Below are 13,936 nucleotides of genomic sequence, written 5' to 3'. Positions count from 1 at the left end.
TTCCTCCGAGTCCACAATTTACTTACCGATAATATTTGTTAGAAGAATTTCTCTCATCACCAACACTGCCTTTACCCTGTGAGGAAGGACCTGTCAGCTTGGAAGCAGTCAAATTTGATGGAGTCCTTAAGGCAGAAGAGACAAGCCAAGGAAAGGGGAAAAAAAGAGGCCCACCTTAGACCCAAGAAAAGCTGCAGCAAGGATAAAGCTTTTTACAGAATTACTTTGATAGATCAGCCAAAAGGTTCAGAGACAGATATAAAATGTTTTAAAGCTAAAAGTAAAGTAATACTAAGATACTTTTAGTGCCCCAGCATTAATATCGATTTTGTTTATAAAGTCAGAGGAAGGTAACATTTAGATTGAGGATTAATAGCTATACACAAAGCTCAGCCTACAATAGCAGTGAAAGCAGCCAACAAAATGTTCCTCAGCATCCAGGTAAAGCTAATCATACAGATCCAATCATGTTTTATCAATATTTAACAAAATCACTGTCAAGCTGCTTGACAGTGCATATTGTCGAGCAACTTTATTTTGCCACTTTACTTAAGGGAGGACAGTTAAATGCACCAACAAAGAGCAATTTAGTATGACAAAGGATACAATGAACTCTGCAATAGAAAAGCATGATTTTTGACACAGAGGCAACATGTCTATAGAACTTAGGTTAGTAGCATTATGATGAATTTGAGTCTGATCCACCAATGACAAAAAAAACAGATGTAAATTCAGAACAAAAATATAGCAAATTAACTTTAAATGAACTTATGGGGGTATTTTACCAAAATCAGCAACAGGTAAAGGAGACCCCCCTTTGAGACAATTAAGCAGTTAGGAATTTAAATAAAAAATAATGATTCAGTGATGTAGATTCAGCAGAAAGAATACAAAAAGCATAATGGTTTGATAAAAAAAGCAACCAGTGAAATGCAGAACAGCAGGTGAAAGGTTTGGTTTTCATGATACTTTTCCCTCACCCCAATTTTTTTTGCATTCAGCCCAATATTATTGTAGCCTGCTTCAGGCATTATAATTTTTTTTTTTTGCCAAGTTAGAGAAACAAAGAGGGGAGCTGACAATTACTCTGACATTCAGATTACTTCAGGATTTGCAGGTCTATTGAGAACACAGTACATAAGGGAACATCTAGAATACGGTAGCTGAGAAGTGCAAATGGGCTGGCAGTGCCAAGAGAGGATTCAACTAACAAATATCAGTGTGATTTATCTGTCATCCCTTCTTATGCAAACAGCTTTATTTTGAAGAAAAACAGTTAAGCCTCAAAATTAAACATCACACACACACGACATCCTGAGCTTCATCAATGGCCAACACAGTGAGAAATATAAAATAAAATCAAAATTTAAATAGAAAACCTCTATGCCTGTAAGTAATTCTAGTTAATGCAAAGCAAACACATACGTATATTCACTGTCTGTAGAATCAAGATCTACACATACTTTTAAGAAGGAAAATTATTAAAATATGTGTCAGGAATTACTCCCTAACAGTATTTCTGCTTTTATATTTTTGTATGCTCCAACAATGATTCACCCAAACATGGGAAGCATGCTAACGTTGAACAAATGAACCAGAAAAAACACTATATAGGTTGAATGTCTCAAAGCATCAAATAGTAAAGATCAATCAGGTAATTTCCATTTCTTTCACATGTAATAATCCAAGGCAATACTTTTAATACTGACACCATCTACACATTTTTCAGACAACAAAAAAATTTAAACTGCCTTTCAGTAAAGTACAGGAGTGCTAGTGTTTCCAGTTGTACCATACAAACCTTTGCAGGAAATGACAGCAGTTATTTTCCAGCATCAAATACCAGTAAACAGCTCAAATACATAAAGAGAGTCCACTTTGTAAAGAGTTTGCTAACTCCTTGGATGACTTGCAAGACATTGCTTTGTTTTTTTAGTTAAATGACACAGCCCATACTGGCAAATAATACCTAAACCTACTTATGAGTAACACTCAAAAGTAAAAAGTTTATACGAGAAGAAATCTAATTGCATTTCAGATAAGAACATCTAAAATGACTGCATCACTTCTCTGTACACTATGGATTGTCACAGGAAGAAAATGCTATTTCCTAAATAAAATCAGTCCATGAAACAAATAGACCTATCAACAGTGTTTTATACCTGCCTGTTCAAGACCAGATCTATGCTTCACTGATTAATAAGTCCAGATCTTCAGTGTCCTGTGCCTCTTTTCATAGCTAGAAATTGGTTTTCAAACAAGAGTTTATATAATGTGGACTTCCCTCTAAATATTTTTTGCCTGCAGTCTTGCTCCTATATTTCTGCCCCTACCTAATTAACTGTGAGCTCTTATGTTGCAGCTCCTAACAAGGTTCAAGAATATCCAGCATTTTTCATAAAGCAAAGCCCATCAAAGCACCTTGTTCTTCACTATTCCTTTTCTGTTATTAACTTATAAACACATGTGGTGGAAGGTGGCCATAGCTTAAGTTATAAAAGATCCACTGACACTGTTTTTCATAATCAAGTACATCACAGAAATATTTCACCACAGAAGTATTTCAATAAAAAGTTTCCTTCCAAAAACTATTTTACTATTTATAACTTTTTAAACAACAATAAACTAATTTTTCAAGCAATTATTTCCCACTATATTCTCCACAGCAAAATTAAGGGAATGTCTATAGACATTTTTATATGAGATTGTAAAAAGAACTCTATTTGCAGTACCTGATTCGGAGACTTGACTTGGCCAACTCACTGTGTTCAATTTCAGCCTTTTTCATATTAAATATTTTTTTAATCGCATTTGCATCCTGTCAATTAGAAGAATTTTTTTGTTTAATGTTGAAAGTCAGGTTTACCCATCTATCTAAAAATCTAAAACAAAAATGGAGGGGTTTTTACATTTAGATATAAAACAATTTTGCATGAGAAATGAAGCATAGAACAAAGTCTGCCTGAAATACACCCACAGTGGCCTCTAAAAACTGAATAGAATAGCTGAGTAGCTTTGAGCTCATTTTTTGTCATATACTTTAAAAAAAATCTACAGTTTGCAAATATACACGAATACCACTTTGAACTAAACAGGCAAATGAGTTTCTGTGCCTTTGCAATCAGAAAGATACTACCATTACCGAGCTTTATAATGCTCTCATTCTATACCCATGGACTCAATATTCAGAGTAAGAGTTCACAAAATAGAGATTACAAACTTTGAGCAATGTTATAAGTGTCAGTAATGTCACTAGGAACTGAAACCACAATCCAAACAGAAGTGCCATTGGAAAAGTCCAAGAACCACTTAAATAACAGTGTTATACATATACAAGGTCTCTCACTACAAAGCCCTTAAAACCGAACACACAAGGGAATAATTTACCACTGAAATTCTCCTACTTCCAGAGTGTATGGAAACAGCGATGTGATAATTTGTACACAAAATGCTGGTGAACTAAGTATGAAAAAGATAGCAGGTGCAATCTGGTCACAAAAATATGGCTAAAAGGAAGAGGATCTTCAAAAACCATGCAAAAAATGCATGACTAGTTTTGAAGCTTAATATGAAACAGTTCTGCAATCTGGAAAGAAGTTAACAGCTGAGTACTACCACTATCACTTGAACATGTAGTTTCAGCCATTTCAACTTCAATCACAAGTACAGGAATCCTCCATTCCTCCAAAGAAGCCACATAACTCATATCCCGAGATAAAATTTAATTGGAAAAAATCATACACCTCAAGAAAAAAAAAAGTGACACCCCAATTATACTAAAAGCAATATAAACAAAGGAAAAGCCACTAATAGCTTTTTTTTAAAAAAATGCAAACAGAGTCCATACGCTAAAGATTTATTTACGAATCAATTAGCACAGAAAGTAGTAAAGAAAATCTGAACTCAAATCAAACTATTAACAACTGAAACTAACCTTAAATACTTGTGATCCAGGCTCATTGTAGGTTTTGGCATTCTTTGCCAGAAGATCGATATCCTTTGCCATTGCATGAATGCTTTTGTAAGTTCCATTCTATACAAAAAAAAAAAATATGTAACTGGTTAAAGTGGCAAACTTCAGACAGCATGAGCAAATAGTGAAAAGCAAAGGGAATTCATATAGAATAAAGGGAACATTTATAGAAAAACGAGAACGTATTTATAAAGAGGACAGATAAGCATCTGGAAAGAGTCATCAAAAAGAAAGTGCTAAGTCCTTATAGAGCTTACAAATGCTAAGTAAAAGATTGCAAAAATACTTAATAAATCAGATTATCTTAATTTTGAAGGGTTCTGACAAAATGTTATTTTACCTTTATTTGCTAGTTCAGTTAGTCTGTGTGCTCACTATTACATAAAATGCTAGAATTACAGAACAGTATTTCAAATTACTGGAGAAGTAAGATGAAAAATGTATCAGTACAAAACATTTATTTATAGCACTACAACAAAAGTAGGTGATGATAATGCATGACCAAGCTTCAATACTTCAGTGTTTTACATTAGCAGTACTTGCCAAGGAACTACTTTAAACCATTAAACATCAAGAAATCCAAGATATTCAGGCTCAATGCCAGCACACTACAGTTTATGATGCTTGATCTTCAACACAGCTACTTCTGCAGCATTAACCCAGCACAGAACATTAAATCAGCATAGTGTTCAGATTTTCAAACAGCAGGGGAAAAACACATTGCCTTTCCTACCATCATAAAATTTGGCTTCTAACAATTTCAGAATGCTTACTGTTAAACAAGTCTATACTCTGACACATTGACGTACTGTACCTGTATCCTTTGGGCAATAGTTTTAAGATCTATGGGCTCCTTTATTATTGCATAATAATCTGGATATTGCTGGAAAACAAAAATAATTTATATATTACTATAAACAGTCACAAAGCTATTGTTCTAATAGCTCACAGAATGAGCTATTAGATGAATTGCGGATAAGAACAGTGTAAGCTTCATCAACATAGCACTAGGCTTCAGTTTGGGCAAGCCAGATCATAAGGCAGATACAAGGAATTAGAATTCATCAATAAACTGACACAAAGGAACAGTTCTGCCTGAAGGCCAAATATGTGGTGATGGTCTTCAGAGTATTTATTTTGCTGGTTAAACTTGTTACACCACACCCCGAAACAGAACAGTGAAATCAGACATACTTACAAAGATTAAAAACTCTGCATCAAAAAACCCCAATTACCGAAACTGGCAGAACAGGTCAAGCCCCAATCTAGAATGAAGGGCTGGGATTGAGTGGGTCAGAGCAAAGAAGGGAGGGAAGCTCTAAAAACAGCTGGAGTTTGCCACTGATGAGACAGTAACAAAGAACTGCACCCTGAGTGTGCCCATCATAGCGTATAACATCAGTTAAACAAACGTCCAGGTTTCCAACTAGAACACAACCAATATTATAAAATACCCACCACTTTAGAAGGAAGTTTCTGAAACAATTCACTTATGAGGCGTCCCGATGGGTTTGTGGCAACAGCTACAGCTTCAAGAAGCTGTTCAAGAATTTCCTTCAGGTAACCTGGAGATGACTAATATAAGAAATCAAATCAGAACAAGTTTTAATAGCAGCCATAGTGGAGTGCTTCAGGTTGCACTGAAATATACTAATTTACTTTTCAAAGACAGAAAAAATCAGCTATAAAACACAGACGCAACTTTTCAAAACAACATTGTTCATGCATTTAGGTAAAGCACATGAGAAAAAAAATCAATTTCACATTTACACTGCAGACTGTCAGACATACATTACATATTGTTAGAATAGACTTGGTTGTCAACATTAATGAAAATATGCATCCCAAAATCACAAAAACTAGACAAGCCCAAACTTCCTATCATCCTATCTGGCTTATAAAACACTCCAGGAACAGCTGCACTAACTGAATGGGACACACGCTGGAAAACGATGTCATTAGACATGAAGCTTGCATGCATCAAACCTCAATGTTGGCATATCAAGCACACATCATATTAGTTTCAACTAAACCAAAACCACATTTTATCCGTATCAGAAAACCTCATAATGTTTTTTTGCTAGGCAAAAGTGAAACACACATACAATGCTGTGAAATTATTAACTAATAAACTTGTATAAGAAATACCTTTTGGGGCATAATTTAACTATGAAAAGACTTAATGCTTTTTCACATATGGAGGCCAATCTCCCTCTCAGAGTCAGGTGCCATACACAGCCATGGCTTCTTCCAACTACAGCTGTCATGCCCACACTTACTAATTCAGAATTTGCGCCTTGATTGTCGTGTCCATCCTCATCTTCGTCTTCCTCCTCAGCATCACCTTTTTGAACAAATTCATTTTTTGTGCGCAAATACAACTCCCATAATTTGCAGGCAGCTTTATATTCAGGAGAATCGGGCTGCAAAAACAAATCAAACATTCTACTCAAAATTCAGATCGTTCTTATCTGAAGGAAACTGATAAATTATTAGTTAAAAGGTACTAAATGCATTAAACAAATAACAGAAAACCTGGGAAATTCCTGCTTCAGTCATTCTTCAACAGAGATGTTAAGAATCGTAATAAGCATTAGAAAATATAACCTCTATCACTCCAAAGCATTTAAGTTTTTCAGAAAACTTAGCAATAAAATTACTTGGGTTCAGTCTTGTACAAGCCTATTAGACGAATCTGGAGAAATCATTAGGTTTTGCTGAAGCATAACACTTGATATTTAAAATAGACTAAATATCAGTATGCCAGAAATGTGATTTTAGCCAGTACTGCTGCGATTGTGTAGCACTTGAAAATTAATTTCTACAGAATAAGAATGCCAACAAATGTGCCAATATCTCTGAAAGCACTGTAATGATTTACACTCAGCATTAACCGTGAAATTCCAAAGATGCTACCATCTGGGTACACATCTAAGTATATTTTTTGGAAGAGCTAGAAGAATTGAGTCAGCAAATTAAGTTTCGTAAATACAGAGTTGGCAGGGGCAGACAAGCATGTGCCTATTAACATTACTACTTAAGAACACTACCCAGAAAAAAGACTGCTTTTCCACTCTTATGTATTTTTCTTTCCCTTTCCTCTGTCACTTAACCTCTATTTCAGGTATTCCTGCAGATATGTCACCTTATTACTGCTGATTATGCTCTTCTTACTTCACTCTCTCAACCTCTGACAGCTTGGAATACAAATGAGAAACCAACATGAGAACTATTCTTAAGCTTACCTTATTAGGCTTAAATATTCTCAAGACATTAGACCAGGTGTTAATTACGAGGAACAGATCTGAAGGGTATTCTGCTCCACTAGTCTCCTTCCTTCTATATTAATGCAAGATGCTCAAAAGTCTAAGACTTGAACTGAAATACTAAAAAACCAAAGGTTTGCGTTCAAATCTAGCATTGCCAATAAAACACCTGCTGCAATAAAGACCTTGACAATGAATCAGCTGTCCCTGTTTTATATGCGTCACTGGAACTGTGTGGGTAAGGTAAAAGACAAAAAAAGAAGAGGCTACGTTTGTGTGTCATATCTCCAGCTCACAACTCCAAAATTTCTCTGGAAACGTCAACAATCCTTCATCCTAGAATGATGACTACCTGTTTCTATTCTACATGCAAGATTTTTATGATACAGGCATAATTCTGAGTCCACTATTCTGTAGGCAAAGGCAGCACACATTCTGTAAAATTCTAATCATTCTTTCCATCAAGGACTTCTCCCTCAGTAGAAACCATGAAAAAGCCAACATTAATGGACAAGTGCCTTGCAAAGTTTCGGGAGTACACAATGAATTTGGAAACCTTTGTACTTTTTCTACTGTAACCAGAATGTGCAAATGCATTAATCCATAAATCTGACTGTTTTTCAAAAAGATACACACACACACAAACATAAACAAAATAAACACTGCTCTTCTGAATGTTACCTCATTAGGCTGGTTGGGTTATTCAGAAAGCAGTCATTTGGATCATCTCCAAAGTCAAAGACATATGAAAGGTAATATTAGCAGTTTTAGATTTGCTGTATCATCTCAGTCACTAAATACAATTTCACTGTTTTCTGTATTTAACATAGCCTTCCATTAAACAAGATTAATCCAATTTTTTTTTCCCACTTCCTTACAGCAACTGTAATAAAAACCATTAACATCTAAAATAAAACATACACACAGCTTGAGGGAATGGACATGGGGATTGCACCCTTGATGAAATATATCACCATGTACACTCACAATCTATCAACACTGACCACGATAATCAATGTGCCTTTTTTTCATATTATTAAGTGGCCAGTGAAAGAGAAAGATTCAAAGCTCCTACTGCATGCTTGCTTACTTATAAACTCTTCCTTTTGAGAAAAAAAAAAAAATATCTTTTTCCATTCCAAAAGGTTAGACAGAGTGTGTTGTGAAATGGGAAAGCTTTGATAGAAGAGTATTTTTCTCAGTTTACTTTGCTTCCTCTCTCTTTTGGAAAACTACATGAAGATCCTCCCCACATTATTCTATAGTTTTCCATAAAAAGATTCCTATGGTAGGACATCTTACAAAGATACGGTCAACCGTATGGGAATATATATGCAAATAACTGCAATGTATGCTGTTCTCTTACCAAAAACAAAGGCTAAATTGAAAAGTTTTTTTGCCAAACCAAGGAATAATTTGAACATGTCTCTACCACTTTTACAATGAATTTGAGCCTTTACATGTATTCTCCTCACCTTATAGTAAGCCTTCGCATTGTTAAAGAGAAGCTGAAAATCAGCAGTCAGCACATTCACATCATCATATTCCTCCATCTTTAGCTTTTGTTGGATTTTCATTAGATCGATTGGCTGAGAAACCACTTCATAATAATCTGGCTGATTTCTGTTGCAATCACAAAAACAGGCATTATATTCCAAGTGGTAAAACCAAAACCACAGCACTAAAGTTTGTATGTATCTATGACTAAATAAAACAAAGAAAGTTCCAGTAAGTTTTTGTTACAGCTAAAAGATCAGGACAGTGGTCTCTTAGTAGGCTTACTTTATTACATGTTCTGTTATCATCCTCAATTTTCTGAGTTTGAGATAAAATTCAGTCTCTTACTTTATCTACTGCATTTGCAAGGGTCACTTCTATTAATCTTCCCAAGATATGCCCTTAGCATTACATTCCACCACTTATGTGGAATATTTTATAGTCAAAGGCATAGATGTTTTAGGCAGCTGTCACAAGAAACATTTTAAATTATATCATTGTATCCTTTTTTGACTGAAAAAGGGCACCAGTGTTAGCATGTCCCATTGAATAATTACATCAAACACTCGGATCAAACACTGGTGTGAAACTATGACAAATTTAGCTTAAATTTATCACAGCTATTAATGCTGAATATCCACTTACTCCCTGATTAAATCTCACATTCAAGGCTTAACCAGAATCATGGTCTTACCTTCGCTTCGGTGCCCTAATGAAAAGCTCACAAAGGAGCCTGCCTTGTTCATCTTTGTAATCTCTGATGGTGTTGTAAAGTTCATGGCATACAGCAATCTAAAATGTAAGAACAACAAAGTAATGAAAAAGGAGAAAATCTTAAGGGGGCAACAAATCAAAGCCTGTTTACAATGGGAAAGACAAGCTGCCAATCCACAGCGTGCTCTAAAAGCAGAAGTGTGAAGAAATCAGTGCATCTCATACATTAATACGATACCTGACAAGTATGCCAGGTACTGCAGAATTTTAGTTTATTTTTTTGAACACAGGGAGCTTTCTTTCAATGCTAATTCTAAGTAACACACCCAAAATGTAAATTAATTCAGTACAATCCTCTCAGAGTTATAGACATCTAAAACAACAACAGGGGTTCTTCTGCCCTGCAATGAATTAGACTACTAAATCAAAGGCATAACAGAGACATTGTACACTTCAGCAATTGCTGCCTGTGCCATTCCCCACTTATCTCTCTCTGCATTTGCTATTCAGACACAGCTCTCAACTTCTGCATGTTATGATTTCAGTTCCTTCTCCAACATCCTTCCATCTGCTAAAATCATCAGCAAAAAAAGAAAAGCAGCAAAAGGAAAATGGGAAAGAAAAAGATGAAACTGGGGAGACAAGAACAAGCCAAAGCTGAACAAGATCCTAAACAAAGGCAACAACAGATTCAGGGCCAGTGTGTATGTGCTACATATGATCATCCATTTTACAATCCAGCATTTCCCAGGCAGGGATACAGTATCCCCCCTCAAAAAAGTTGCACATAATAAGAAGGTACTAACAGGATCTACAGTTGGGAGATTGGAAAGTCTCCTCCTCTTTCTGCTTGGGCCTGGTATATTCGTGGAGTGGTGGCCGTCATCAAAGTCTCCTCCGCTGACACTGCTGGAAGGCGAGGTAGCTCTTCGCCTCTTGGAACCCATGGAATCCAACTTCTTCTATAATGAAGAGAGACGTTCTTAAACTCATGGCATTGCATCCAAACTCTCTGGTGAGAGCTAACTATAAAGTTAGCAATGCTTAGGATGAGTCACATATGTTTGTTATATACTAGAGTTCAGTTAAGCCGTATATCTAAACATCAGCTTTTTGAAAATTGGCAGGAGTAAAGGGAAATTAGAGTGGTCCTACAGTTTTAATGTCACCCATGACAGAAATGTCAGGAAGCCTAGGGCTCACTGTGATGAAGACTAATTTAGCAGCTCTTAATAGGATATGTTCTTAAAACTATCTACATTTTGATACCTCATCCCATGCATGATAACTAAGCGAGAACCGCTGCTTAAAAGGAAAAAGCTGTACAGAGACATGTGCTTAGTTCTGGTGTAAATGCATGTAATTCCATGTCAAATTAAAAAAAAACACAAAAAACCAACAACTAGCTACCACACAAAAACCCCAAACAAACAAACAAACAAAAAAATCACACAGAAAACAACTTACAAATGAAAATTCAAACAGCTACTGAATACCTTGTCTTAGACTGAAGCCAAAAAAAGGTCTGGACCATCACGTGACCTACCACTCCCACTTTATGTGTAAGATGAATGGCTCAATCACCAAGAAGAAGAAAAAGCCACCTCCTTTATAGGCCATAGTTTTCTATTTACCAACACAGTTACAAATGAATAACCACCATCCAACAACTATAGTGATTTACGGAACAAGTTCTTGGCTCTTTCCCAACTTCCAGTGACAGCATCAGAAAAATATCTTTATTTGTAGCTGTCTCAAAGGCTGAAGACAGAATAGATCCATCTATCCCAGCCTATACCCATTTTCCAACCAAATCGAGGAATTTCTTCTAGGAAGCACACAGTTGATTTACAAGGTATAGCAGCACAACATAACCGCATTCAAGCATTTATGTTAGAGACAGAATTAATTTCAAGCACACAAATGAGATGAATAAGAATAAGGCAGGAATAATTAACAGTCAGGATAAAGAAAAGCAAAAGCCTAAGGCAGAGGAATGGAGAGAATGGTGCACATACAATCAATAATTTACCAGATTTACCAGAGTACAACCAGCACCTCGAAAAGCCAGTCTCCTCATAGTGTCTGATGGCCAAGTACAGATACTGGAAGAAGGTAACACTCTAAGAGTAGCTAACCAGCAATGGTGTTAGTACAGTCAAAACTGGAAGACAAGAAAATGGAAAGAGAGAGAGAAGAAAACTGAGAGTAGATAGATAATTAAAGAATAAAATCAAAGAATACATTGAATAATTACAGTGACAGAGAAAAAAAAGCAAGAAACAGAAGGTAACTATTTTTAGCCTAGCAGAAACTCTACAAAGTAATTTTGTACAAAGAACGCTAGACATTTCTGTCATTTTTACAGTAAAAACACATTTCTCTAATGTTTCTGAATACGTATTACAGATTTCTAGCCACTTGCTAGAGAATGATTCATGAAGGAGAGCAGGAGTAAACATAAGCAATATCTGACCTGAGAGTAAAAACCAGAAAGCAGTAAAACTCACAGAATCTGAAGTAGTACAGTGCTTATAACAATAAGAAAATAATTTTTAAGGTCAAGAAACATTTAATAGACTCTCTAGTGATGATGCACCTCCAGCAGTCTTCAGAGTGGATTTTTATCCTTGTAAGTAAGCAACATTAAATATCCAGTCACACAGGTTCACTAAAGATATACCTGTTTCAATTCCTAAGCTCTTTCCAAGTCTGATTTTTTTCAGAAATTCCACATGAAATGTACAGAACCATTTTATGGCAAAATGATTGCTTCTATTCAGTTCATACAACTACTGTCTTCAATCAAACCCCAGAGAGACTGTTTTCCTCTTCGGTATTCTGGACATTTGCATAACACGCACATACAGGGAAACTGTGCTTTATTAGCAGGCAGTTCATCTCAGGAATGGTCAATCAGCCCATCGCTTTTGGCACTGCCTCCAACTTCTATCTGAGAGCTACAGTATCGAATGGCTAACACTAGGCGTGTGCTGATGTGGAGGCTGCTAGAAAACACAAGTTCTTGGTTGTGAAAGAAAGGCAGGAGGGACTAATGGAATCAATAATTCTGATTCACCCAGGAACCCAAAAGTGCACTTAGTCCAATCCCATCCTGAAATAAAGATCTGGGGACCCCCAGCCAGCACCTGCCTGCAAACTGCATATAGGCTTCTCCATGTCCGTCATCTGAGGCATATACGCTGCGGCTCTCAGCCATACGCAGACGCTGGTGTACACTTGTATAATCAAAACACCTGGCCATTCTGTACACAGCCTACAAAACCATTTTTCTCCTCTAATAACCGAGGAAGGTGCAAAACACATATCAGTCTGAACAACATCATGAATACTCAGTGAGAGAAATGCTTAGGTAAAACTCCTACCGAGCATCAGGCTCCAAAATGCAAACTTCTCTCTAGATCTCCATGCTCATAAACACAGATAATCCTACTGTGCACAGAAATGCACGCTGTTTTACTTAAGAACATGTCTCCTAGACTTTCTTCTGCAATGTAACTGCTAACTTACAAGTCCTTCAACAGTCACACCAAGAATCTCCACCGCTACAAACAAGGCATCTCCTGTGCAACAGGAGCTTGAGTGTCTTCTCAATAATTGCTCAGACCGCCCATAAAAATGTCACATAACCATAGACATCTCTATAAGAAATGCTTTGGCCATTACTAATATACACGTATACTAATATATACATAACGGGTGGAAGACTGCCTCTCCTGAAAGCTGTATTAGACTGATCGCCACAAGTATTACCCAGTCTGACCTCATTAAATGAACAGTTTTTACATGCATTTGAATAACACACCTAAAACAAGCCAATGAGGTTCTAGCGCACATTTCCTTTTCTGCCTCCAAGTACAAAAAAGCTAAAAGCCGATAGATACCACAGAAAGTATTCTATCGTTATCAGGATCTCCCACGTTTCAACAGAAATACTCGCTAAATCACGCCAAATTTAGCCAACGGAACACGGGAGGGAAACACAGCCAGCATTTCCCCCGATTACCGATCACACCGAAACCCGCTACAACATAGGAAAAGGGGGAGGGCAACAACCAGACGCTATAAAAGGAGAAAGTTAGTGAAGAAGTGAGAGGCACAGCACATCGATCCTCTCATCAACACTGGGACAAGAAACAAAGAGGCAAAACACTAATTCCCCCAAACCGTCCCCCAGGGCGGGCCCCCGCCTGCACCCGGCTCGCACCCTGCTCAGTTTATGAGGCGTTATTGTTGGCAGGAGACGAAAGAGACGAAGAAAAACACCTTTTCGAGCACCGGGCCAGCCTGCGCCCTCACGGCCTGACAGGACGACGTCCCCTCCCCGACCCGCGCTGCCCCCCGCCCACCCACCCCCACCGGGCAGGACCCGCTCCCGTCCCTCGGGCCTCGCTCCGGAGGCCCCGGCCTCCGCTGTCACCGCTGCCAGCTCGGCCCGCTGACGGGACGGGACGGGACGGGACGG

The 13,936-nt window shown here is 37.2% G+C and overlaps 1 protein-coding gene across 5 annotated transcripts in view; it reads right to left on the bottom strand.

The window, feature by feature from the left end:
* Positions 1-10,407, bottom strand: part of PBRM1 (polybromo 1) — a 65,243-nt gene extending 54,836 nt beyond the window's left edge. For 3 of the 5 annotated variants that reach the window (XM_010561598.1, XM_010561600.1, XM_010561603.1), the window contains exons 1-9: positions 10,257-10,407; positions 9,431-9,528; positions 8,715-8,862; positions 6,253-6,396; positions 5,432-5,548; positions 4,788-4,856; positions 3,935-4,033; positions 2,733-2,818; positions 27-125 (exon numbers count right to left, since the gene is read on the bottom strand). In XM_010561598.1, the coding sequence (XP_010559900.1) occupies positions 27-125; positions 2,733-2,818; positions 3,935-4,033; positions 4,788-4,856; positions 5,432-5,548; positions 6,253-6,396; positions 8,715-8,862; positions 9,431-9,528; positions 10,257-10,397 (1,001 nt within the window). In that variant the 5' untranslated portion in view covers positions 10,398-10,407. The remainder of the gene's footprint in view (positions 1-26; positions 126-2,732; positions 2,819-3,934; positions 4,034-4,787; positions 4,857-5,431; positions 5,549-6,252; positions 6,397-8,714; positions 8,863-9,430; positions 9,529-10,256) is intronic. The other 2 variants (XM_010561599.1, XM_010561601.1) reach the window with 1 other exon arrangement.
* Positions 10,408-13,936: the final 3,529 nt, after the last annotated feature.

Source organism: Haliaeetus leucocephalus, unplaced genomic scaffold (genome assembly GCF_000737465.1).
Source record: "Haliaeetus leucocephalus isolate CR32 unplaced genomic scaffold, Haliaeetus_leucocephalus-4.0 Scaffold148, whole genome shotgun sequence".
NCBI lineage: Eukaryota > Metazoa > Chordata > Aves > Accipitriformes > Accipitridae > Haliaeetus > Haliaeetus leucocephalus.
Note: the sequence above shows the minus strand (reverse complement) of the source record. Positions and strands in the feature narration are given on the sequence as shown.